Below are 25,691 nucleotides of genomic sequence, written 5' to 3'. Positions count from 1 at the left end.
TCAACCAAGTCAGCGAGCCTGACCACCCGATCCCGTTAGTCACCTCTTACAACAAGCATAGTCACCTTTTATGTCAACCATGGGTTGCGAAGGCATAGTCTACCCCAGGACCTTCAAGGGTTTCCAGGAAATGTATCAAAATGATCATTTATTCATTTGGCAGGATTAAGTCCTTGTCCTCTGTCAAGCCATTCATTCATTTATCACAAGACATGCCCAATTTTGTACTGATAAATGAATTTATTCTTTTCCTCCCAGCAGACATTACTGGTTTACTCTGTGCCCTTCCCTGTTTTCTGTCTAAAATTATTATTCTTTTCTCAGGGATGGCAGTTTTACACGAATCCGTGATTTGAATGCAAAGTAATCAATCCAGGACCTGCTGTGGGGCCTATGGCTGATGTTCAGCTGAAATCACTTTCACCTGTTGCCATCCCTGTGTTCTTGAAAAAACAATTGTTAGTAGTCTCTTGTGCAATATGGCTAATAGCAGGCTTATTCCTCGTTTGCTAGGATTTAAGAGTTGAAACCACAGTGGCAAACCACAGATCCATGATGATACATTGCAATACTTCTCTTCAGACAGCAGTAGGGACGCTTTGTTAGCACCCACTACATCTTTAGCCTGTGGAGCTTCTCATAAGTAAACTTAAGATGTAGTGAATAACACCAGTCCAAAAGTACCATCGACATTATCACACAAGGCAAACATCTGGCAAATCCTCATAAAATACTAACAGAGATTATCACAAGAGGATTTGTGACACCAAATCAATGATAATTCCATTCAAGTAAAACTAACATTAACACAAATTGTCAACAAAAAGAAACTAACACTTTCATCTTTCTTTAACAACCTGTAACAGATTTTCCATGAAAACAACTTCCCTGCTTAAAACTCATTCAGTCATGCAGATAAATCATGCTGAAATACAGACAGGTAGTCCATTATAACCATGTCATACTTGCTGTTGTAGTCTGACTTTTGAATTGCAATCTAACATGAAAACCCACTAGAATCAAAACACAGTTCACCATTTGCTTCGAGTGAAGAGTGCTGAGAAAGGGACAGCCAGGTGTGTCAGAAAGGATGGAGACGACACAGCTAAGGTTCATGAATAAACAACTTTATTGGCACTTATGCACATGCTTCTCTACCTGGTTTCCCTTTCTCTGTGCTCCTCCCTTGTAACAAACAGTGAACAGTCAATATTTTAATAATTGTTTGTAAAACAACTTTTTTTATTTTTAAGACAAAAAATCACAAAAAAAACCTCACACAGTCAATATGATAATATGATTATCATCAGTGTTTCATTGAGTACTTTATGTTTAATTGTTTGCCTTTTGGACTGCAATTCGTTGGGCTGCTTTTGAGCCAAACAAGACTATACTATGGTAACTAACGGACGACACTGTATTCATGAATACATGACATGTTTAATGAATAACTTCTTTATACGTTTCACAGCTAATTCTTGCTCCTAAAGGTGAATAATGAGTAATGCTAAGAGTGAATATATATGTTTGAATAAAACATGTGAAAATGTGATTATATTGTTATCTCTGTTAATCAGACAGGATTAATGTACAAAGATAACAATGTACAGAATAAGTGTAGTGAGATAGACGGTACTAAAATGTTTGACGAAGCCATTGATTATAGAACAATGGAGTATACACTAGGAGAAGAAGTTATTAATAAAATGTGTATTCATGTTCATCCAGCTTCTAATGTCTTTCAAGAACTTCACTATGTATTCATTTCAAATGTAAATTTCACAGTTGAGAGAGTAAACTTTGGTCCATAATGTCCCGCCCAAAACTGCCTGTCAACACCAAGATGGCGAAATTCAATAAATCTAACGCCAGTCTTATAGTCGGGAAACATATGCTCCACCTGAAAATCAAAACAGTGATCATAAGTTTCAACATATCCTATTAACAGAATTATCCTGCATTTTCTTAAATATTGTCTGAAGGATAAAATATGACATATTGGTATTGTTTGTTTTGTTTATTTCTTTCTTAGGAAAATAACTATGGTGTAGTTAGGTGTGGTGTAGTCAGTAGCTTATAATTTTATCACCAAAATCAACCAATCCATGATCAAAAAAAGCTAAACTCCAGAGTGGGAATAGTTTCACACCGCACTCAGCAATATTCCAGCTGTATGGTGGCGGCCTGTAAATAACAAGTCTGGACCAGACAATCAAGTGATCAACAGGAGCACCGATCTGCACTAATGGGAATGATGACATGTGTCAGCAAGCCTGACCACCCAATCTTATTACCTGCCACTTACAACAAGCATAGTCACCTTTTGTGGCAAGCATGTGTCGCTGAAGACCTATTCTACCCCAAACCTTCATGGGTACAAAACTCATGAAAACATGCAGACAAAACATAACATTGACTGTTAAGTAACAAACACAGTGACTGTTAGTCAAAGTACAGTGGAAGCTGTCTAAACCAGCTCTCATGGGGACTGAAGAAATAATCCAGTATAGTAAATGCGCCAGATTGTAGAGCTGATGATTTAAGGAATGAGATTTTATGACGTAGTTGACAATCTGCCAGACTGGACACATGCCGGTTTGGGCAGTTTCCACTGTATGGTGATCTTTATGTTAATATACTCATTTGTAGACAACAAAGGTTATTTTAAGATGTCTAATGAGGTAATACAATCACGACTGCTGTAAATAAGATAGTGCAATCTGCTGAGCAGTTCTCACAAGAATAATTTCTTTGACAATTAACTCATGCATGATGGAATGGAATTTAAAATTCCTCGTAAGTCAATGATACACTGAGTAGCATTTGTAAACCCCCCCCCCCCCCCCCCCCACACACACACACACACACACACACACAACACACACACAAATGGACTGAATGAGAATATTGGCTAAAATTATTTACTGATCATTTTCAGTGTTACACTTAGAAAGCAGATTATTTTCAAAAACGTGCATTACACCAATGAAAATACTATAGAAAACATGACATTTAAATGCTTTAGTTCAGATGATGAATTTTCCTCATGTCTGATCCTGGCAGTCATGGGAGGTTTATTACTGACAAATATAGATAACAAATTATGTTTTGTGAGAATGACATGTCAATACAGATTCTTGCACCATTATGATAACACATGTCAAAGTTATACTTCTAACTCCTAAAATGCCAAAGAAGTTGCAAGTGGTTCAGTGGCCAAGGGCACTAAAATACACAACCTGGAGCTCCATGCATTGTGATTCAGAACCATGGCCATTCTCTTTGTTCTTTTGGCGTGTCGTAATATCTCAGCTAATCTGTTTCAGATCAAGTAATATCTAAATATTGTTTATATCTGTTAACTTAGCCACCATTATTCCTTAGGCATATATTGCTTGTATTTGACAGGATAAAAGAGCTGTCAGAGGTCCAGCTGAAGAAAAACCTGTTCTAACCAGTTGTGAAGCTGACCCAAGCTCACATAATGGGAATGCAAGTCTGTGGGCCCTTAAATGTAGTAATGTAGAATAAGTATACAAATATATGAAATATTTATATTTCACTAAAAAATTGTAACTTATCCTGCATTACTTCTTCATGCATCTCAGTCAAACAGCATGGTAGGAGGTACATCTTCAGATTGAATTCTCCATGTTTCATTCAAAGATGTGTCCAAACAGGTGGAACTGCCTTTCTTGATGTGATTGGAAACATGAGAAACATTCCTGTCTGAAGTGCCCTGGGCTTACAGGAGAACCACCTCCTGAAGACAGCAACAGGAAAATAGCTACCCTACTGTGCAAAATCTGACTTATGTCAATGCTGTGAAATCACCAAAAGTGAGTCAAGGTCGGTAGGTTAATGCCACAATGGATTTGAGACCTACTAGAGGATACTTGGAGCCAAAAATGTTTTCACCTTCTATGTCTTCCAACACTATGTTTCGGGGAAAAATGTGTTGGATTTCCAGAAACAACTCTTCATGATAGTTTCTATTGCTGTGAAGGGCCATTATAGAACCAAAGTGCTCTACTTCCTATGAATACTACCTTGAACACTGTCTCTAAACACTGACGTGGACGTCTGTTTACACAAATCTCAATATCGGCGATCTTTCTTTGAGAATTTGGGATTCCTTGTTCATCCAATGAACAGTCAGAACTTCAACACAAGAAATGTCAGAAACTTACTGGAGCCAGTCTAAGTAAACTTATCCTCAGTACTTTTCGTTACACTAAACTAATGAGTCTAACAAAACCTTATGGGAGGTCGCGTCAGGTAACCTTTGAGATTTAACAATCAGAACACAGCTTACCAAATCGTGAAAGTGCACATTCGCACATACCTTTTGAACTTTTTATCTTGAAAAGGTTCGTACCCAAACGATTCCGAATGCTATTTAGCGTACACTAGCTTCCGGGTGATGCACACGGCGTACGTACAGCCATGACAACGGTGAGTAAACAATCACTGAAAATAGTGTTTTTGGCAATATCCAAGGATGTTATCTTGCGGAAATATTAGCTAATGGTAACCATGTCAACAGAAACCCAAAAGCGTATCTACTGCAAATATCTGTGTAATATGCGGTATTTTGTTTGTGGAGAGATCTGTGTTGGTGACCTGAATATTTTGAAAATCCCTCCGATCCCTAAATAGTAGCTGTTGTCTAATTGGTTAAATCAACCGTCTCACGTTTGATTGGACAGTTATAAGTCGCTCAAAGGTTACCTGACGCGACCTTCCACTAGGTGTTGTTAGACTCAGTGGTGGAGTGTAACGAAGTACACTGAGACTAAGTTTACTTAGACTGTATTGGAGCAGTATTCAAGACCAGTTGAGGCCAAGTTTCAGAGGTTCGTTACTAAGAGGTCACACCCAAGAAAACAGTTTCTCTCTATCTCAGTCAGTGGATGTTGCTACAAGCAGCTGTCACTTCTATACAACATCTTATATCCAGAGGCTGTCTGCATCTAAGATACGTTAAAGGTTGGATCAAGCTTGACTGTCATAGTGCCCACAGATCTTGTGTTCAAAAAGGCCTTGCATGGTGGATTATGCCCTACCGCATTCCTGGGACTCCAATGAGGATGCCTCTGCTAGATCACAACCCGTTCACTGATACATCAGTCACAGGATGGGATGATTATCTTGAAGACAGAATTATCAGGTCTTTGGATGCTAAATTCTGGAGATTACAGCAGAACTTGCCACAACACTTAAGGAGCTCCTTCATACTTGCCACCCCAGACAATTCTACAATAACAGCAGTGAATGGTTTGGGCTGGGGTAATAATGTCAATCATCTTGTATGTGCTTAGAGCATGTCCTTGTGGTGTTCAGCACTACACAAGTGAGTGAGTGAGTTTAGTTTTATGTCGCACTCAGCAATATTCCAGCTATATGGCGGCGGTCTGTAAATAATCATGTCCAGACCAGACAATCCAGTGATCAACAACATGAGCATCAATCTGCGCAATTGGGAACCTATGACATGTGTCAACCAAGTCAGCAAGCCTGACCACCCGATCCTGTTAGTCGCCTCTCAAGACAAGCACCATCGCCTTTTATGGCAAGCCTCGGTTGCTGAAGGCCTATTCTACCCCAGGACCTTCACGTGTGATGGACCTCAGTAATGTTGATACTGGAAATAGAGTGATGCTTTTGATTTATGCCATTAGGTTCTTGACAGAGGTGTGACGATACAGGAAACTCACATACATATCGCGATATATTGGAACGATACGATTTGATGCACATCATGATATCCTATCTTTAGTTATTTTCTTTGAAAACATATATTTTGATATCCAGTAACAGTGTAAATTTTGATATAGCCGTCCATTTCTTATGAAAATTAGCAATTTTAAGGTCTAATAAAGTATCATGTTTATCAATGCTACAATATATTGCCACAGCTTTAATTCTTGAATACCCACAAAGTGGAAGACTACTATTGAAAGATTTTAAAATTCTGCTCCAGCAGAGAGCACCAACACAAATTTCAGTCTAAGTGAAACCTGATGCCATGGAAATGCAGGAAATATTTTATTCCGAAATTCAAAACTACCAAACCACCAGACCTATGTACATGACAAGTCTGATGAAAACATGTTGAAAAGTTTTAAAATTGTGCTCCAGAAAAGAAGACTACGACCAATTTCAGTTGAAGTCAAAGTTGTTGCCATGGAAATTGTTACGAGAGTGTATTTTCTGTAATTTCTATTGTTGTTGATTAAGTGATAGTTATTATTGGGTCACAATGCTTAGATTTTGGAGTCATAGTTATTATGGGCCACATTTCTGGAATGCTCAAGAATCAGTGACTGTATATGTAAATGCTGGTTGTTGTGTTGACAGCACACACTCGGATACAGAGTAAAATTGAAGATGTGTCATCATCTGGCCTGTCTACATCTGTCTGATTCTTCACCGTCACTGACCTACATTCAAGAAACTTCGCTGTGAAAGATTTAGTGGAACTATTTCTAACTCTCAAACCAAGACTTTGGTGAGTTGATATTATATTTGTTACCCATTACTTTAGCTTTGATTCAGTTGTAATGTGCTAGAAACCTCTATTGTGAATCAATTGTATCTTGCCCTTTGTCTGCTCAATACATAATATTGAATATTTTTGAGTTGCTCTGTGTTATATTTTGCTGGTTCTGAGGGGATTTCTTATACCTTTGTCACGGCAAATTACTGCCCATAACAAATGCACAAAATATTTTGTATAGAAATCTCAAATTACCTGTTCTCTTCCCACAGAGGTTACTCAATCTCTGTTCTCTGATACTGCCCTTTCCTGGTGCAAGTGTTCAGGATTCGTGATCGGTTGCAATCAGATTTAGTTGTGAAATCAACAAAGTTGTTTCAAAAGTGATCATTTGCAAAGTCTATGAAATTTCCATACGCTTCAGGAAAATTAAAACCTCTTTCCCTTCGTGATGTGCAAACATTTCTTCCAAACAGAACGGTCATGTGATGACGGATCAATGGCATCTCCATCACCCTTGATGACAACTGACAAGCCAGCCATGAAATGTCTTGTCTGTCACATCAACAGAGGAGGGATATCTGTGGCCTCACATTTTCTTTCATCAACTAACTCCATGGTGACTGCCATATTGGATCTAAGTCAATGTAAAACATGTTCTGATGGGACAGAAAGAAGGGAGATGAATTGTGTTGCGCGTTTTTGCTGCTAGGGGATTTTACAAGAAATGGGAATATGACCAAATTAGAACAGAGGATATGTGGGAGGATGTGACTTGAGTAACCTCTGTGGGAAAACAATGAAAACTACCAAATGCCACTAGTTCATCACATGGCCTATCTTTGTGCAAAGTTTGGTGAAGACATATTTAATGTTTTTTATGTTCTTCTCCTGAAAAAATAAATTTGCACACACAAACGGGTGCACAGACAAAACAAAAAGAAAAGAACACTTGCAAAAAAACACACTTGCAAACACATGTTGTCCGGGTTTCTTCTTTAAGTGGCTTTTTAGAAGTTCCTATGGTGAAGACTTTTATCGATAGACAACTTCTTGTATGCAGTGGCTTCGACGTTTCAGGGATGTCCAAGTAGAAAAAGACAACGACAACAAACTCCACACAAGTGTCTATAAACAAGAGACATCAGAAGATGACATATCCCCCCGGCCCCCGCATATTTGAAAGGACAAATCATCCGACAATTACTTATTGTGTTTTTGACCAAGTCTGAATTGTTTCCATGGAATTCATGAAAAATATAAATGCCATATATCTGTAATCAGAAAAAATTACCATTTCAAGATTTGTCTTGTGTATCTGCCAAGGTCTTTTGAAACATATAAAATGGTTTTCGAGAGTAGTGCTCCAGAAATGAAGTCAGCAACATGTTCATGGAATAATAATACATCATTAAAACCTGTAAATAGCAAAAGGCACCACTTTGGGGTCTGCCACACATATCTACCGAGTAACACTGACAGATACTAACATGTTTTTGAGTTCTGCCCCGGAAACGAAACACACCTCTCACTTTCGAGAGTCAAAAATGTTTCCATGGAAACTGAGAAAATGATAAATCACTAAAACCTGGAAATAGCAAAAGGCATGACTACTGGTTCAGACTCATATATTTACCAAGTTTTGCAGAAAAATATTAAACGGTTTTTGAGTTCTGCTCCGGAAACAAAGCGTATACCCCCATTTTCAGACTAAGTCCAAAATGTTTCCATGGAAACCAAGAAAATGATGAATCAGAAAAGGCACCTCTTTGGGGTCTGCCACACATATCTACCAAGTTTTACTGACAGATATTAAGAAATTTTTGAGTTCTGCTCCAGAAACGAAACACACCTCTCACTTTTGAGACTAAGTCCAAAATGTTTCCATGGAGACCAAGAAAACAATAAATCTCAAAAACCTGTAAGTAGCAAAAGGCACCACGTTAGGTTCTGATTGATATATCTACCAAGTTTTGCAGAAAAATACTGAACAGTTTTTGAGTTCTGCTCCAGAAACAAAGCTTGCCCCACCATTCGACTAATACCAAAATGTTCCATGGAAAAACAAAAAAAAATAAAAATGCCAAAACTCTGTAAACAGCAAATAGGCACAACCATAGGTTGAGATCATTACATCTATCAAGTTTGGTCTAAAAATATTGAACAGTTTCTGAGTTATGCTCCGGAAACAAAATGATTATGGACGGACGGACGGACAGACGAGGCGTCGACTCTATCCCCCCGCATTACATGCCGGGGGGATAAAAACCAACCCACACAGATCAATATCTACACTTCCTATCTAATCACCCACTACAAGTGTAGAGAGGTATAATCGCCACCATAGCCAGAAAAGCACAGAAAATCAACTCCACAACCAAAGCCCTTGGAGTCAAGTTAGAACACCTTTGTCATGTCTTCATAAATCTTAGTCATCAACAATCAGCCCAGTTCATCATCAGAATACCACATGCCAGTACTATCAGCCACCATATCCACAGACTACTTAAGAAGGAAGTCAACATAGATGTTATGTTCCAGGGAGGCACATCAATTCAGCATATCCTACAAGTCAACCAGCAACAAGTAACAAAGAACCTTCAGGCATTGTCTCCCACATTCAAAGACTCGTACACAGGAGAAACATCCCAGCCCCTAACCTGCAAATCAAGGAACATCAGACATCTGTCAGGAAAAAAGACTCCAAATCAGCCATTTCTGACCACATCCAAGTCCACCCAAACCATGCCATACATCTGCATCCTAGAAACCAACTGGTCAGATTACAAGACAAGGAAACTCTCAGAGGCAATCACTATCAAATGACTCTGTCCGACAACCAACAGAGGATCAAGGTTATTACATCCCTTACAATCAACTAATCAAACCTAATCAAGAATAATCCACCCTTGACCACTGGCTTCATCATCTCTTATCACACGACTCATGTCAACACACTATACATCAACCTCCTCTATTGTATAATGTATATATTTCTCCTTGTGCACGTTTTGTATCTTTTGCTTGATAACAGTGTTACAATCTACACTGAAACGTTGCATCCAAGGCAAGAAAGAAGTTGTCTATCCATAAAAGTCTTCATCCTCAAGGTTAAGGGAGTGCAAGAAATACAGATTTCAATCAATACAAAAGAATATTTCAGTACAACTCAAAGAAACATGTAGGAGTCCACAATGATGGTTAAAACAACAAAACACATGAAAATTTTATCTTGAACATGAATGCTTATGCAGAAATATGTTATAAAACATGAAAACACTTACCAGTTCTTAAAAGAATAAAAACATAGAACATTTTCAATTTTATTAGACAGCCTGTTTGCAAGGTGACGAGCAGTAATGTTAAAGCATCTTCACAACTGGTCATGTGGACAGTGACAGGATTTGTCTCACTACTGGTTGGAAGGATTTCTTTTTCAGCTGAACCTCTTACAACTTTTTTCTGTCAAACTAGAAACAGTAAATGGCTAAAGGAGCACTGCAGGATAAGTTACAAAAGCTGAAAGTATTTTAGTCAGCCAGCATGCATGCTTAATGTCGAAGTACCTTCTTCCACTCTCCTCCAGTCCACTGTGGGATATCATCCTCAAAAGTGAATCTGTCCAGTTGTTTCTTGCTCCCAGACAGCAGTCGCACCTCCAACTCATAGTGACAGGCACAGTCACGTCGGGCAGCATACCTTTAATAAGGAGATAACCAAGGCCTACTTCCACAAAGACATAGTAATCAGATACTTGTCACAACTGTAATGAAACTAGTGTCATGTGTTTACTGATAGAATAACATTGGAAACTGTCTTACTCGGACCCTAAGTAACTCGGTTTTCTGTATAATTTGGACCGAATTGTTGGTCCCGGCAGAAATTAACTAAATTAGCATTGCATAGTGGCTAACTAATTCTGACTTCATGTAACTCGGATTTCAGACCGAAATCTCCGCCCTTCAAGGTATTTGTGTAGTGTATATAGTGTGTGTCTCAATACTAACCCATGAAGATAAGGGTTGGAATTGATCTTCAATAACCCATGATAGTCATAAGAGGCGACTAACAGGAGCGGGCGGTCTGTTAGTCACCTCTAAATACAAGCATAGTCACCTTTTATGGCAAGCATGGATCTTCAACGGCTGGTGAAGACTACAACACGATCAAAAAGACAATCTTAAGAAGTTCCTAACACCCATCCTCTCAAGATCACCAATGTAACCATCAAAAAGACAATATTAAAGGACCACTTAACTCAGTTTTTTGGTACTATTTTTATCACAGCATATGAAAGACTTTTGGTTAGTAAGAAACGAAACACCATTTTTAAAAAAAGACACGTTGTGGTTAATTGATACCAAGCGCTTAAAAGTTGCTAAAAAGCCGTCTGCTTCTCTCTCGCCTGCAAACGAAACCGCAGACAGGTTACGTAAGCCCTACAGTGACGTCATAGAAGGAACGATTTCTAGTTAAATGTATAGAAAATGTGTAGGAAGCTCGTCATTTTGCTGATTTCTCGATGTCACCAAAGACATGCCGAATTGTTGTGTTGCCGTCAGTTGTTCCTTGGGGTCGGGTGATGGTGTCACTATGCATAGATTTCCACCAGACTCCATGGTTTGTGCTTAAATTGGTTGTTAGTGTGTGCGAGGTGAGCTTTGTGGAAGCCTGTGGTATATACTAAATCGGATGGTTCGCCCCCTAACATGCCTCCAAGATAGAAAATGGAGTTCAAGATTCATCGAGTTTATAAAATCAAGACTGCTTACTACACATTGCTGACCAAATGGATTTTGCATGGATATAACGCTTTCTTCCTCGGAAACGAGGTTGTGGTCGCAGTGACAATATATTTGTGAGTAATATTATATTGACCCCTTATATTGACTGATTCCAAGAGTGAAATTGTTATTTTATAAGTAATGTCATGTAAAATCCTAATGTCCATCAATAAAATACATGTTTTATTACCAGCAGAAAGAAATTTTGATTTTGTAAGTCGGTGAAAACAAACTTAAATAGCATTCATCCTCAAACAGGGCCCCGCCATTTTTGAAAATCGTGAAGTCACAGGCTAAAGTCTGTTAGAATTATTGAGATTATGATTTGTTCTCATCAAGTTAGAAAATCAAAACTGCTTTTTACTGGTAGTTAAATATGCATTTGAATCATGGCCAAAAGGATTTTGAATGACACAACTTTTAACATAAGGACTTCTTCCAAGGAAGCAAGGTGGGGGTCGAAGTGACATTTATATTGCAAGCAATGTTATATTGACCTCCACCTCACTTCCAAGAGTGAAATTGTTATAAGCAATGTCATGCAAACTCCTATTGTCCATCAATAAAATACATATTTTACTACCAGTAGAAAGTAATTGTCCTTTTGTAAGTCGGTGAAAACAAACTTAAATAGCACTCATCCCAAGAGAGGGCACCGCCATTTTTGAAAATCGTGAAGTCAAATCCATTTGAATTGAGATTATGTATGGTTTGTTAGAAAATCAAAACTACATAAATATGTATTTGAATCATTACCAAAAGGAGTGTGCATGACACAACCTGTAACATAACCTATCAGTCTAATGTACGAAAACGTGATGTATCGTTTCAGGTTTTTCACATTGCTGTATAGTTTCATTGGTTACCCAAGATAGCACACATGGCAACTAATTGCATAATGTGCGTCATTCTTTTTAAAAAGTTATTTAGTTAGCCGATAATGAGCAATCAATCAATGTATTCGCAGTTAATCCTTTGAAAGAAGGGTGTTGTTTTAAATAGCCACAGGCATGACAGAGTGTATTCAGTATAGATAAGTAAATGTACATACATAAACACTACCTTTTGACAAATCCCCCATTTAAATCCCCATAAAACTAATTAATCAATCAGCGTGTTATCGGTTAATCCTTTGATCGATCTAGATACAAGAAATGCCAAATGGGGGCCTTTGTCAGGTAATCAAAGTGGCGTTACCACTAATTATACCTGTTATAAATTCATTAACTGAGCATCAAGTGAATGATGACAAATAACGTGTAGGTTTATACCACCTAACATGGATTACAACCTAGCAACACCAAGTGATTTTGACAGAATCGTCTATGAAAACAAGGGTTGTAACTCAGAAACTAGGCAAAGCAGGAGACAAAACTAAATGATAGTAGATTGTGAGAACATATAGCTTTCATTTCTCACAACAGCTTTCGCGATTTTGAGGTTTGTACAAACCTGTAAACAAAATAGTTTACCCCCTGAAATGTAGATGAATACTGCACAGACCCTCATTTCTATATCCACTATTGCGCTACGGAGACGCGCTGCTCTGTTTGGTTGAAATTTCGTTTGCAGCTGAGAATAGTGCACTGTTGACAAAAAGGTCGATTTAAGGTAATTAAAGATCGAAATGAGTAGTTTTAATGACAGGGTTTCATTTATAACGATGTCAGCAAGTGATTTTGCATTTGTACCCTATTAGAGTATATGTGACCTTTAAGAAGTTCCTAACACCTCACAAGATCACCAATGTAATGGGATTTTCTGAATCCTAAAATTACAACTATACGACATATATTAGTTGTTGAAAAAATGGTAAAATATAGTGTGCCATGTTCGACTGTCATGCATCAGTCAAGACACCATCTACTGATATGATGGCAGTCTAATCCAGTCTGGACTACACTGGACTACATGACATCATGGAGATCCTTCAAGGACACACAGATACGCATCAACTAGGCCACACAGCTGATAAAATTTCAGGTGCACAAAAATGTAACAACCTTTCTTTCAATATTATAATGTTGTGTAAAACTATAACATTGGACATGACTAATAGGCCATATAATGCAAGGGAGTAAGGATGCATTGAACTATGGACTGAACGCCATTGTGAGTCCCCTGACAGTACTTTATCGATAGGAAGTAGTATGGAAATATAACCAATTTGACTGATCATGTGCAACAGAGGCAGTGTCATGATGCGAATGCCCAAAATAAGGGAAAGCCTAAGAGACAAACAACCCTGACAGTGCTAAATGACTACACTACTCTGCACTACCTCATCAAAACGAGCATGAGACAATACAGCCATTCTTGCATTTATTGTGAAAGATTTGCGACCATGCAGCCAAAACTGATGTGTTTGGGAACATGTTGAGAGTTTTGGAACTATCTTACCATCCCCTTATGACAATATTCTTAGATTCAGCCTTGTCCGTGTTGTACGAAACTGTTAAGACTGAGGTCAGGTATGACCTCTCCTGTGCTGAGAGTATTTCACTCGCAACTGATGGATGGACTGGCAGACTCTTATATATCGACAGACTCTGCCTTCATCATTCCATTTGAAAAAAATCAGAGTTAATGAGAAATATTGCTGTTTGCCAATAATGTTGACCTTGTTCATCTTTTCACCTGAGTCACCAAGTTATGTGAATACAGGTTTTCATTGTGAGATTTCTTGATACTTTCATTGTGACAAAAAAATACTGTCCTCTTTAAATCTGTTGTGTCTGTTGAGTGTTCACTGCATTGGATATACAGTAAACTAACTGGATCTCAAACTCATGAATCTCGAATCGTTTTCATATCTTGAACCTAATCCTAATCTCAGGTCCCAACTTCTTCTTGTACATTTATCATTATTTTTGTATTTACATCTTGAAATTCAAGACACACACTATCTTGAACCTTATAAGTCCGAGAGATTGCAAAGCTTTATATTTAGATAGTTTTGAGGGTTGGCCCAGCTGTCATAGCAAACATCATACGTAAATTTTGGTAGCTGCCCTGGTTTATTATCTATGATAATAAAAACACACAGTTGTTTTATCTGAAATCATAAACTAAAAACAACGACTTTGCCATTGGGAGAGAAGTCTGAAAATTTTCTTACATTGAAAAAAACTGATTACACCTATTTACCCAAGTACACAGCAAATGCCTATGTGTATTTCTTATGCAACAACGAAGTTCCGTTGGTATCCTCAAAACAGTTTCAGCCCATAAGGGTTTTCAGGCTGCATGCGACACAGAGATTACACCTTCCTTGCTGTAGCTCGTGTTTGATGATATAAACTTACACATGTTATTTGTCATCATTCACTTGATGGTCAGTTAATGAATTTGTAACAAGCATAATTAGTGGGGTTACACCATTCAGATTTCTCGACAAAGGTTCCCATTTGGCATTTCACCTGTCCAGAGTAAATGCTCAACATTATAAATTAAGGTCTGTAGTGGCAAATGTATTGTATGTTATGTAATATGTGCATGTAAGTGATGCTTTGTGGTCTGCCTCAAGTATCTGCCAAGTTTTGCTGTAAGATATTGAATAGTTTTCCAGTTGTGCTACGGAAACAAAGCCCTTCCCTCCATTTTCAGACTAAGTCAGAATCATTTCCATGGAAACTGGGAAAATGATAAATCAGTAAATATCTGTAAATAGCAAATGGCACCACTTTAGGGTCTCCCCTACATTTCTGCCAAATTTTGCAGAAAGATATTAAGAAGTTTTTGAGTTGTGCTCCGGAAACGAAGCCCATCCCTCCATTTTCAGACTAAGTCCGAAACGTTTCCATGGAAACCCTGAAAATTATAAATCACAAAAACCTGTACATAGCAAAAGGCACCACGTTGCGGTCTGCCGCATCTATCTACCATGTTTTGCTGACAGATATTAGGAACGTTTTGAGATGTGCTCCAGAAACGAAACACACCTCTCACTTTTGAGACGAAGTCCAAATCGTTTCCATGGAAACCGAGAAACTAAGAAATCACAAAACCTGTAAATAGCAAAAGGCACCATTTTAGCTTCTGATTGGTATATCTACCATGTTTTGCAGAAAAATATTGAACGGATTTTGAGTTCTGCTCCGGAAACAAAGCCCACCCCACCATAAGACCAAAATGTTCCATGGAAAAACAAAAAGAATAAACATGCCAAAACTCTGTAAATAGCATACGACACAACTATATCTATCAAGTTTGGTCTAAAAATATTGAACGGTTTCTGAGTTATGCTCCGGAAACAAAATGATTACGGAGGGACGGACGGATGGACGAGGCGTCGACTATATTCCCCGGCATGTATAGATAACAACCAGTCCACGGAAATTGCTCCGCATCAGTGTCCCTTTAAAGGAATAAACACCTGAACACACTGTATGGTTTAAGCAGTTAAATGTAAAAGAAGTTGGTAGAAAAAAATCAGAAGAAAACAATACACATTGAATCCACTCATTCAGTTGTTGAGGCAAAACGTTTCCTTGCTGCCATGTTGACACCAGCTGATCGATTGCCCCCAATGCAGCGCACATGAATAAAGGCTTAGCCATGCACTTTTCTCACTTTGGGTGGTCACTGAGGCGTGGCGGGATAACATGACTTTTGTACTCCCAGCTCGCAGATCGTGACAAGTGTTCATGGTAGTTTATTAGAGTCACATAAACAAATCAAAACTCAACATTCTTATATGAGGCTGGACAAAAAGTCTTTCACATGATTTTTTTCCAGGAATGCCTTAGACATCTAATTTTGGGAGTCACCATGTATCACAGGCAAATATTTCAGTCATATTATATTATTTATAAAACATTTCAAAACATCACAACATGTACTTTAGTATACTTAGACCTTGTTGTATTGCGGCATTCATGGTATTTACAGTTTTCAGCATGAGGCACACCTCCTAGAGGTGATTTGCATATGTGAATCGACAGCCAGACATCAGTGTCGTGTTTATGTTTCTTAAAGGTCACATGCAACGTAAAACATAACTTTGCAGATTCTGGTACCTTTCGGTATGCACTTACCGAAACAAATCATAAAAATACCAATTCAACCTATAAAGTTGAAAAAAAACACGATGAAAAAAAAGAGTTCAAACGTTTCACGAAATTCCCCCCAGCGCTGGGGGGAAAACTGGTTTCAACAGCTGTGCTGCGCTGCGTCCATAATGCATGCGCAGTAAATAGGTTCGCGGAGCTTGAAACAGTATGCATGCCCAGCGTCTGAGGTCGTGAGCAGTAGTCTAATCTTGGTTGTGTACACAAAAAAGTAAATAATCTACTCGTTACGTAAAACAACTAGTTGATTGTGATAAGCAGTCTCTGTCACAGAGAAAGCTCAGTGTCTGGTTTATTCACACCTATATGTCTGCCTACATGCAATACACAGCTTCAATCACTGAACACGTGCAATTTGAACTTAACACCTATCAGACTATACGACATAAAGAAAATAAGTCGACTTATGACTCGTGCACCCGAGTCCCGTGTCTGCCACATTATGTAATTAGGCATGTGTGATACACATGACATGTTTTACGTCTGTGGGTTGAAAACAAACAACATTCATTTTTTTCAGATGACTGGATCTGACGGAAACTGGGGCAAACTCTTGTCAGTTTCAAGTCCTGCTTTGTACTTGGACGAATGACAGATTCCAGCCACGCAGTAGTTTACTATCTCTACTGACATGATTTTTTATTAAATCGAGCGCAAATTCAGAGAACATGTTTTTCCAAACCCAACATCTCTATATATATTCTTCATGGATAACGACTTCTTTTTCGTGTATATAATTTTGTTTGACAACAGTATATGAATCCATGCTGAAACGACGCATCAAGTACACAAAAAGAAGTTGTTATCCATAAAGAATCTTACTTTCTTGTGACTGGCTATACTTCTAAAATGCCCATCAGACAGATCATCTTTCTGTACACACAATGAACCCTCAGCAGATCAGCAAATGAAACAGCCAATCGGAAGCCGTCATTACATTTGAGTGCATATCCACCCGCTATGACTGGGTTCGGTCTCCCGAGAGCTTCGTTTCAGGGGAAGTAAGCCCAAGTACAAAATATTGCACTTTTGAATCGTGATTGTACGCTTATAATTTTGTTTATTTGTTTTTTTAAAAGGAGCAATGTATATTATATGTCATGAATAAGTGATAAATGTGTTTTAATTATGTTTGATTTTTTGGTTGCATGTGACCTTTAAGCCAGCAGGATCATTCAAATCTTCGTAAGTATTATCCAGAAGAAATTAACATGAAACTCAGGAATCATTTGGAATCTGTCTGACCCCCATCCATCAAATACTTGCTGCAATATCTGCATTTCATATATGACCCTTTCCAAGAATATAGCAGAGGTCATGAGCTATATGTATCTCTTGGAGAATGAATGCTATTGTTTACCGCTGAAACACTATCAAAGTTCAAATAACACATTTTTTCACAAAAGTGTAGATTAAATGTAATGTTAAATAGCTTTCACAATAAAATAGGCCTGATGAGTTCAAAATGTTATTTATCATTACTGATATGTCACGTACCATGATGACATCACACGCTATATACAGCTAGATTGATAAAACCTTGTTTCATGCAGCTATTTCACTCTAAATTCAGGAAATGAAAAGGCTGAACAATAATGATAGTATCTGAAGTTCTAACCTCAATGTCATGTCATGTCATGTCACTCAAACTGTAGCCCGGTGTATGCAGGTAGCTAGGCATCACAAACCTACGGCAGAGTTCTAGCTTCTGGAACCTTCCAGGGCATTAAGATAATTATCTAAATTACTTTTTCTCAGTTCTTCTTGTAACACTGAAAAATGAATCCGAACCACCACAAGTGTGCCTGGAATGGATCAAGACAGCCTTTCAATTACACTGCCCCTCTGGGCAGCAATGAGCTGACTGTCTGAACTGACATCTGTATCTATATTTAGCCAGAACAAAATTCTCTGATCAGAGCCAAAGGGATCTTACTTACATTTCTAATGTGTCTTCCGAGTAATTATGAAATAATTTTGATTACTGAAAGATTCTAACAAATCAACAGTTAATAAGTATTTATATTTCTGAAATTGTAATTAATTATTTGCATTAGATATTTTTGTGTGTGTATTTTAGGATGAATATTCCTGTCCATCAGGACGATTTATAGTCTACCTACCCTCTGCATGCTCTGATTTTAGCTAGGGTCCATTAATCTAAAATGAAATCCAGAAAATGTTTTCCTTTTTCACTGAACCTACCACTCGGAGATGTAGATTGGTGGTTTGATGTTGTCCAACACTTCAGCTAGCACACCCTCCTCCCTCAAGTCAATCATCTGTGACTTCTCACAAGCCCCGTAAGACGTGGCCCACTTCTTTATAACCAGGCCTGACCAATCTGGAACATGAAACGAAAGAATAAACCAGATATGATTAAACTTACATGTTACCTTCACACAAATACAGAGTTTACTCTAAGTCTGAGTAGAGCCCATGCCTATAATCCTAAAGTAACATATTTTAATCCTCTCCTGTGTATTGTAGGAACCTTTCTTTAAAATTATGACTTTGTGTGGGGTCCTCAATTTTCCAAGTTCTGTGGGTTAATTGGGTCCGTTCTGGATTCTGTATTGGGTGTTTTTTTTCATAGTTCCAATGCCAGGAACGTTGACTTAGTTTTGGGTGGGCCTAGTTTCTTTCAATCACAGATGTTGGAGTGAATTTTTGTCTCCTTTATAAGATACAATGTGACTGGAACTTTTGATTATACTTGGGCTAAGAGCCTTCACTTTCCTTATTTCATTTCCGTTGTTTGTGGCATCACTTCTGAATGTGATGACATCAGTTTGGGTTTGACATGACTCTTCTCTCCAGACTGCTTTGAAATGATAGTCTTGATCAAGACCCAAGACCCAAGGCCCAAGGCCCCTGGCGGTTTGCTGGTTAACAAGTTATGGGAATTCATTCTGCAACCAGAGGCCACAAGTTCTGTTGACGGTCCATGGCGCTAAGCTGGTCAACAAAGCACCAATTTCACCGTTGTGATGGTTGCAACTACCATAGAGGAAAGCAGTGCAGAATACTAGTGTTGTGCTTGTTCAGGGCTGTGTTAATATATGAAGAGATGTTTTCTGTCTCTCCTGTGCGGCTCTCAAAAATGGATTTTGGGCAGTTATAAAAAAAACCCTAAACCCTTCCACATTAAAGAACATTACAGGAAAATGTGATAAACAACGCTAAGCAATTATTTTCAGTGATTGATTGGTAGTAATGAACAAATGATCAATAACAGAATGAAACTCTCACTGAAGAAACTTTACCTTGAATCATATCTGTCTGCGTTACATCTTGAGATCCATGCTTCTCTTTCTGCACTTGAAAGCGATCACCTCCATTTTGTATTACTTTCCAATGCTGTAATCCCTCTTTAGTAAAAGAAAATGTTATCAAAATACTTTTCAACATGATTTCATTTGCCAAACCAATAAAAGACACTAATTGCTGATACCAGAAATGATGGAGAATGCAAGGACAAACAACCACCATCATGACTTTAAAGGTCACATCCAACGTAAAACACAACTTATAACTCATAACTCATAACGCATGCACAGTGAATAGGTTCGCAGAGCTTGAAAAAGTATGCCTGTCTGGAGTATGAGGTCGTGAGCAGTAGTCTAATCTTGGTTGTGTACACAAACAAGCAAATAATCTACTCCTCACATAAAAAAAAAAAGAAAAATGTTGATTGTGATAAGCAGCCTCTGACACACAGAAAACTCAATGTCTGGTTTATTGACACCCATATGTTTACCTGCCTGTCTGCTAATCACAATATACAATGCACAACTTCAATCACTGACAACATACAATTTGAAATTAACACCTATCAGGCTTTTAAGCCATAAACAAAGAGCCGGCCAAGCGTATCGGTAAATGAACCAGTGGTCAATGAAAAGGGTTTGTTACACTTGAGTGCACACCCACCGGCTCTGACTGGGTTCAATATCATGGAGGCTTCGAGGGAGGTAAACCCAAGTATGAACTATTGCACTTTTGATTTGCAATTATATGCTTATAATTTTGTTCATTTGTTTTTTCTTAATCATCAAAGTATTTTATATATCATGAATAAGCGATAACTGTGTTTTAATTATTTTTGATTATTCGGTTGCATGTGACCTGTAACATGTTTAAGAACATTGCTTAATTTGAAGTATTCCATACATAGCTGCGAACACTGTAAATAGTGTCTAGATGAGACAAAACAGAAGTTGATATCACAACCAACAATTAATAATATTCAGGAACTAAGCACACTATTACCATGATAAACTATGCTCTTATTTTGCAACCACAAAATCTTAAATTTCCTTGGCTTACAACCAGTAGGGGTTGATCTGCACATTTTTTCCGTTTAAATTCATGTACCAGCAGGGTCAGACTCAACATGAGAGATACATTTATAATTCATAACACATAAATATGACCTTACCTAGTGCACATGGGTTCTTGATTAAATTTCTTGAGTAGGGGTTAAAGAAAAAAATAAGTTTGAAATCTTCTGGTTTCACAAAACCAGGAATATGTTTTTTTTCCAATTCACACTTTCTCTTCCAAAGTGTGGGTCTGGAGATAATGTCTCTGAAGTGATGACACACCAGCACACAGTTCTGTACAACATCTTGGGCTGGAACATGGATGAGTATGACTATAATGAGGTCTTCTGGGATCTCATGTAACACGGAACTCTGGCATGTGTTACTCAGTGTCCTTGAACTGTATTTGGACCCCATCTTCCTCAAAATCTGGAAAAAGTAAACATGCATTGAAATCAAGTCATGTTCCTTTCCCAATGTATTATATTAATGATAAACATACATTACATGAACAAGGAGAAACCTGTAGACCATATGAACCAGCTGAAAATATCCAAATGGATGTCAGTTGATTTAATACACCCCCATATGAATTTGACAGCAAAGTGGCCACAAGATCCAAACCTTGGATAATCAGATCTAGTAATGCATGTTTTGTCCACATGACGAAAGAGGTTGTAACTTCTGTCAGAGAAAGCCTTCTTCTTTGGAGGATGTATGAAGTTTATAGCTGACAGATATTAATTCTTTTCGTGCACTGACATTAAAACAACCATTGTCATCAAAATTACGTAATCCCCCACCACAAACGATCCAATCACACTTAAAAATTAATGAAAGTGAAGTTCATAGTTTAAGATGAAGTTAAATGTTAATAAAAACATGACCAGTCAACTAGTGACATTGAAAATTATGTGAAGGTCACCAAAATCAACCTGGCCTTGCGCCTTTCCTAGGCAAAGCTTGGTGTCAAATATAAAGAAATCCAGTGAACAGTTTTTGAGGTATCTCTCTGACAAGCTGAACAGGCAGCTTAACATGATAAAATTTTGAAGGTGTCACCGTGACACTGAAAATTAAGTGAAATCACCAAAATTGACTTGGCCTTGCACCTTCCCTAGATAAAGGTTGATGTTGAAAATGATGCAGAAGATCCAGTGAATGGTGAAATATCTCGTAGCCAAGGGTAAAACGTTCAAGTCCCCTTGTGATCTTGAAATGAAATTCCTAATCAAAAGTGCAAAGCACCTGGGAGACCGAACCCAGTCTGAGAGGGTGGGTGAGCACTTAAGTGTAACAGTCTTTGATTGGTTGGTTTATTTGCCGAGGGCTTACTACAGCTGTGTGTGGAGATGATCTGTCATATTTCAGAAATATGGTGAGTAATCAGAAAGTATGACTCCTTTTATCGTATATGATGCAACATTTCGGCATGTGGTATGACAGTAGAAATCATGCTCGACGCATTAAGTAAAATATACTCATGGCAAAAATTTAAGGGAATGCATGTTTCTTACGGCAATTCAAAATTTCTGTTTACTAACTTCAGCGCCGTGTATTATCATTTGGTGAAGAGCATTTAACTCAAACTCACCATAATGCTTTCCATGCACGTGCACTACATGCGCCTGAAGTTATGTGCACTTAGATTGACACGTTACATGTATGTGCACTGTCAAACACAACGGTTAAAAACATTGTTAACATGGAGAGACAGTACTTAACTTTGGCACAGAAATGGGAGGCAATTGGCATGGTTAATGGTGGAAACTTATTAATACGACAGGTTGCAACAACTTTTCACAAGTCTGTTAGCATGATATCCAGACTTTGGAATCTCTATAGAGTGACTGGTGACGTCAAAATGAGGTGTGGTCGGGGACGGAAAAAGAAAACCACCCCACTGGATGACCGGACCCTACGCCTTATTGCTCTGCAAGACAGGTTCAAATCCTCCTCCAAAATCAATACGGAATTCAGACGAAGAACAAACGTCAGAATTTGTTCACGTACAGTGCGTAATCGTCTTAAATCGGCTGGTCTAAAAATCCGCCGTCCATTGGCTGGAATCAACATGACTGAGCAATACAAGCACTTGAGACTGCAGTGGGCACGGAACCATGGAAGAAGAACGTCAATGGAGAAATACGTCAATGGAGAAACACCATGTTTAGTGATGAGAGCAGGTACACATTTGTCCATAATAACGGTCGAATTTGAGTTTGGAGACGCATTGGGGAATGTCACAGTGCCTGCACCGTCAAACACCATGATCGTTATGGAGGGGGATCTGTTATGGTGTGGGGCGGGTTTACCTTTAACCACAAAACAGATCTTGTGTGTGTTGATGGCAGGATAACAGGTGTATGATATCATGACAAGATCTTGAACCTGATAGTGATCCCCTTTGCGCGTACAGCAGGTCGAATGTTCGAGTTACAGCATGACAATGGCTGCCCTCACATCGCTCATGTTTGTCGGGACAGACTGAGGGCTGCAGGTGTCCGTGAGTTGCAATGGCTGGCTAAAAGTCCTGACCTTAACCCCATCGAGCATCTTTGGAATGTTCTTGGCCGCAATGTTCGGGACAGAAATGTTCAACCCAACAATTTGGATGAACTTTTCGTGGCTCTACAGGAAGAATGGTGTAGAATTCCGATTGGTACCATCCGTACACTCATTCGCATCAAGCCACGATGATGCCAAGCAGTTCTCCATAGACATGGGAGACACATCAGGTATTGATTTTCATCACTTGACATAAGCCTTTTCATCTGTATGAACTTTTCTCTTACTGATTCAAAGATTAAAAGTCACAGCTATCACATGCGTTCCCTTAAATTTTTCCATGAGTATATATAAAGCCACTGCACCTACTAATGAGAACCAGGCACCTGCATCTACTGCAGCATCCTCTCCAAAGGGACTCTCAATAGAAAAATCTTTTGGAAATACCCAGAAATCTTCTGTGGAGAAGTTAATAACCTGGAAAGTGCCCAGAAGTTAGAAATTGATTCAAATGTCACACCAGCGAAACAACCACTACGTTGAATTCCTCAAGCTCTTACACATAACCTAAAGACTGAACTGAATAGAGTTGAAAAACAAGGTATCATCACTACTGTTGATGGCCATTTCAGTTTTCAAGCTGAGCAATTATTGACAATTAAATTAGTATTTCTAAAGCTACACTTTCTTGAAAACTTGGTTTGTACATATGCAACCAAGTATGGGACCTGTATATTTTTTTTACTGCAGATCAAAGATAATTGTAATCACTAGAAACATTTCTTGCTCTCAAACTTCGACCACAGCGATCGCTTGCTGTGTTTTTACCAGGCGCCTTACCGGTTCAAGCTGCACGAACCTAATCAGGGCTGAGCACATCTGCAGCACTGGGGAGAAATTTGTGAATCATTTGAATGCTGATTTTGCGGGTTTTTTCATCGCATTATTTTCATCTTGCAAACTTTCATTTGCACTTTTGATAATTTGTTACTGTAAGTCCACACCAAAAGGTATCAGACCTGCAAATTTGTGTTATGAGTTGCATGCGTCCTTTAAGATGTTTTAATTCGTATGTACATACAGATGGACAGACGGATGGAGCCTTCCCCGCTTTGCTCTAAACATGTGGCGGTGGATAACAGGTATGGAAAAACAGCTACAGAGGAGTGTACCTGGTGTTGGTGAAACCAAAACTGGTGTTTGCAGTATGGCCTTTATTATTGATGATTCATGTAAAAAAACCTGAAACAAATAAAACATCCCTTAGACAAAACATAAACATATGCCGATAGATAATATCAGTCATTAACATAATCAGTATATATATATAAACATTTACAGAATATGATCATTGCTAAGGGGCTGGCTACCATGTGGCAGTGCTCAGGGTGATTGTAAGCTGAGAGAAAAGGGTTAGAGAAACTGAAGAGTGAAGTATATGATGTTTGAAAATATGCTAAACTGAATATTTAATTCAGTTAAAACTAAAGAATAAAAACACAGAATATTTAGAAATATTTCATCCTGTCACACTGGGAAGAGAAATGATCTGCAGTTGCAGTGTTTGCTTTTCTCCATTTGTCGATGGTGAAGAATAGTTAATTACATTTGTAATTCATTAATTTAACTGAACATTAATCTCATTGTTCAGATTGGGATACAACTGACAATGGACATGTTTACCTGACATGTCACCTATACTGGATACGTTTCCAGCCCCATATTTCAGATCCTCGACAGAAGAAGCAACAACCTTGTGTTCCACAGTTTTGGTCTACATATGCAGACATTTAGACGCCTGGCACTGTTTCTGATAATTTTAGTAAGTAAATTGTGCAATATATGTACGTAATAATTAAGCGTTTCAAGCGATAGTGCATTTCGTGTGAAATCAAATTTCGTTATCACCTCTGTAACTTTTCCCAAAATCTATGCCGACCTTCACTGAAACCAAATGTTACGCATCGAAACATCACTGACAAAAACGCCGGAGATGCGGAAGTGATTTTCCTTCTTGTCTTGACAAGTTATTTCACCAGTGGGCCGACTCATAGCAACGAAATGACAGGTCATGCTGACTTCGGCATCTTAATGCGTGCTTAAATATTTATTATTTTAAATACCAGACTCACCCTACAAATGATTCCAAGCGCTGATTACTGATAATTAACTTCCCTTCGCTCCTCCGTTTTCTCAATCGCCACTTCCCCTTCTGTAAAGAACCTCGTACAACCGCTCTCATCGTCTGTGTCACTGAACATTTGGATAGCTCCATGCAGTGTTGCAAGAATTCGGTTATGGTAAAGAACATTGCAGTACTTTGCACCGTGCATTGAGTTTGAGCATCTGCCATGCGAGGGGCAGTAACGTTGGAGCTATTATTAGCATTAAAGAAGAAGCTGGGCGCGGTTCAGGAAAGATCGGAAGTAAAGCAAATTGTTTGTTTGCGAAAATGAAAGTAAAATGGGAAGGACTGACAATTTATGAAATACAAAACAATTGTTGG

At 38.4% G+C, this 25,691-nt stretch overlaps 1 protein-coding gene across 2 annotated transcripts; it reads right to left on the bottom strand.

Moving 5' to 3' along the window:
• Positions 1-220: 220 nt before the first annotated feature.
• LOC137293799 (F-box only protein 44-like) lies at positions 221-25,437 on the bottom strand. Of its 2 annotated transcripts, none has more exons than XM_067824544.1 (7): positions 25,318-25,437; positions 24,358-24,427; positions 20,794-21,106; positions 19,619-19,723; positions 18,558-18,696; positions 10,066-10,198; positions 221-1,900 (listed from the first exon to the last, which is right to left on the bottom strand). In XM_067824544.1, exons 3-7 carry the CDS (start codon positions 21,092-21,094, stop codon positions 1,754-1,756), a joined length of 825 nt encoding a protein of 274 aa, XP_067680645.1. In that variant the 5' UTR covers positions 21,095-21,106; positions 24,358-24,427; positions 25,318-25,437; the 3' UTR covers positions 221-1,753. The 2 variants fall into 2 exon arrangements, with proteins under 2 accessions (XP_067680645.1, XP_067680647.1); XM_067824546.1 differs by having other exon boundaries at positions 24,267-24,427; positions 25,318-25,425.
• Positions 25,438-25,691: the final 254 nt, after the last annotated feature.

Source organism: Haliotis asinina, chromosome 8, assembly GCF_037392515.1.
Source record: "Haliotis asinina isolate JCU_RB_2024 chromosome 8, JCU_Hal_asi_v2, whole genome shotgun sequence".
Classification (NCBI taxonomy): Eukaryota; Metazoa; Mollusca; class Gastropoda; order Lepetellida; family Haliotidae; genus Haliotis; species Haliotis asinina.
This window is presented reverse-complemented; position numbering and strand designations above follow the sequence as displayed.

Excerpts from the sequence above, each read along its gene's own strand:
- LOC137293799 (XM_067824544.1), bottom strand. The coding sequence starts at position 21,094 with ATGGGGTCCAAATACAGTTCAAGGACACTGAGTAACACATGCCAGAGT. Across the intron at positions 18,697-19,618 it reads GCAGACAGATATGATTCAAG|ATTGGTCAGGCCTGGTTATA; the intron begins GTAAAGTTTCTT and ends TTCATGTTCCAG. Across the intron at positions 1,901-10,065 it reads CTGGAGGAGAGTGGAAGAAG|GTGGAGCATATGTTTCCCGA; the intron begins GTACTTCGACAT and ends TTTGATTTTCAG.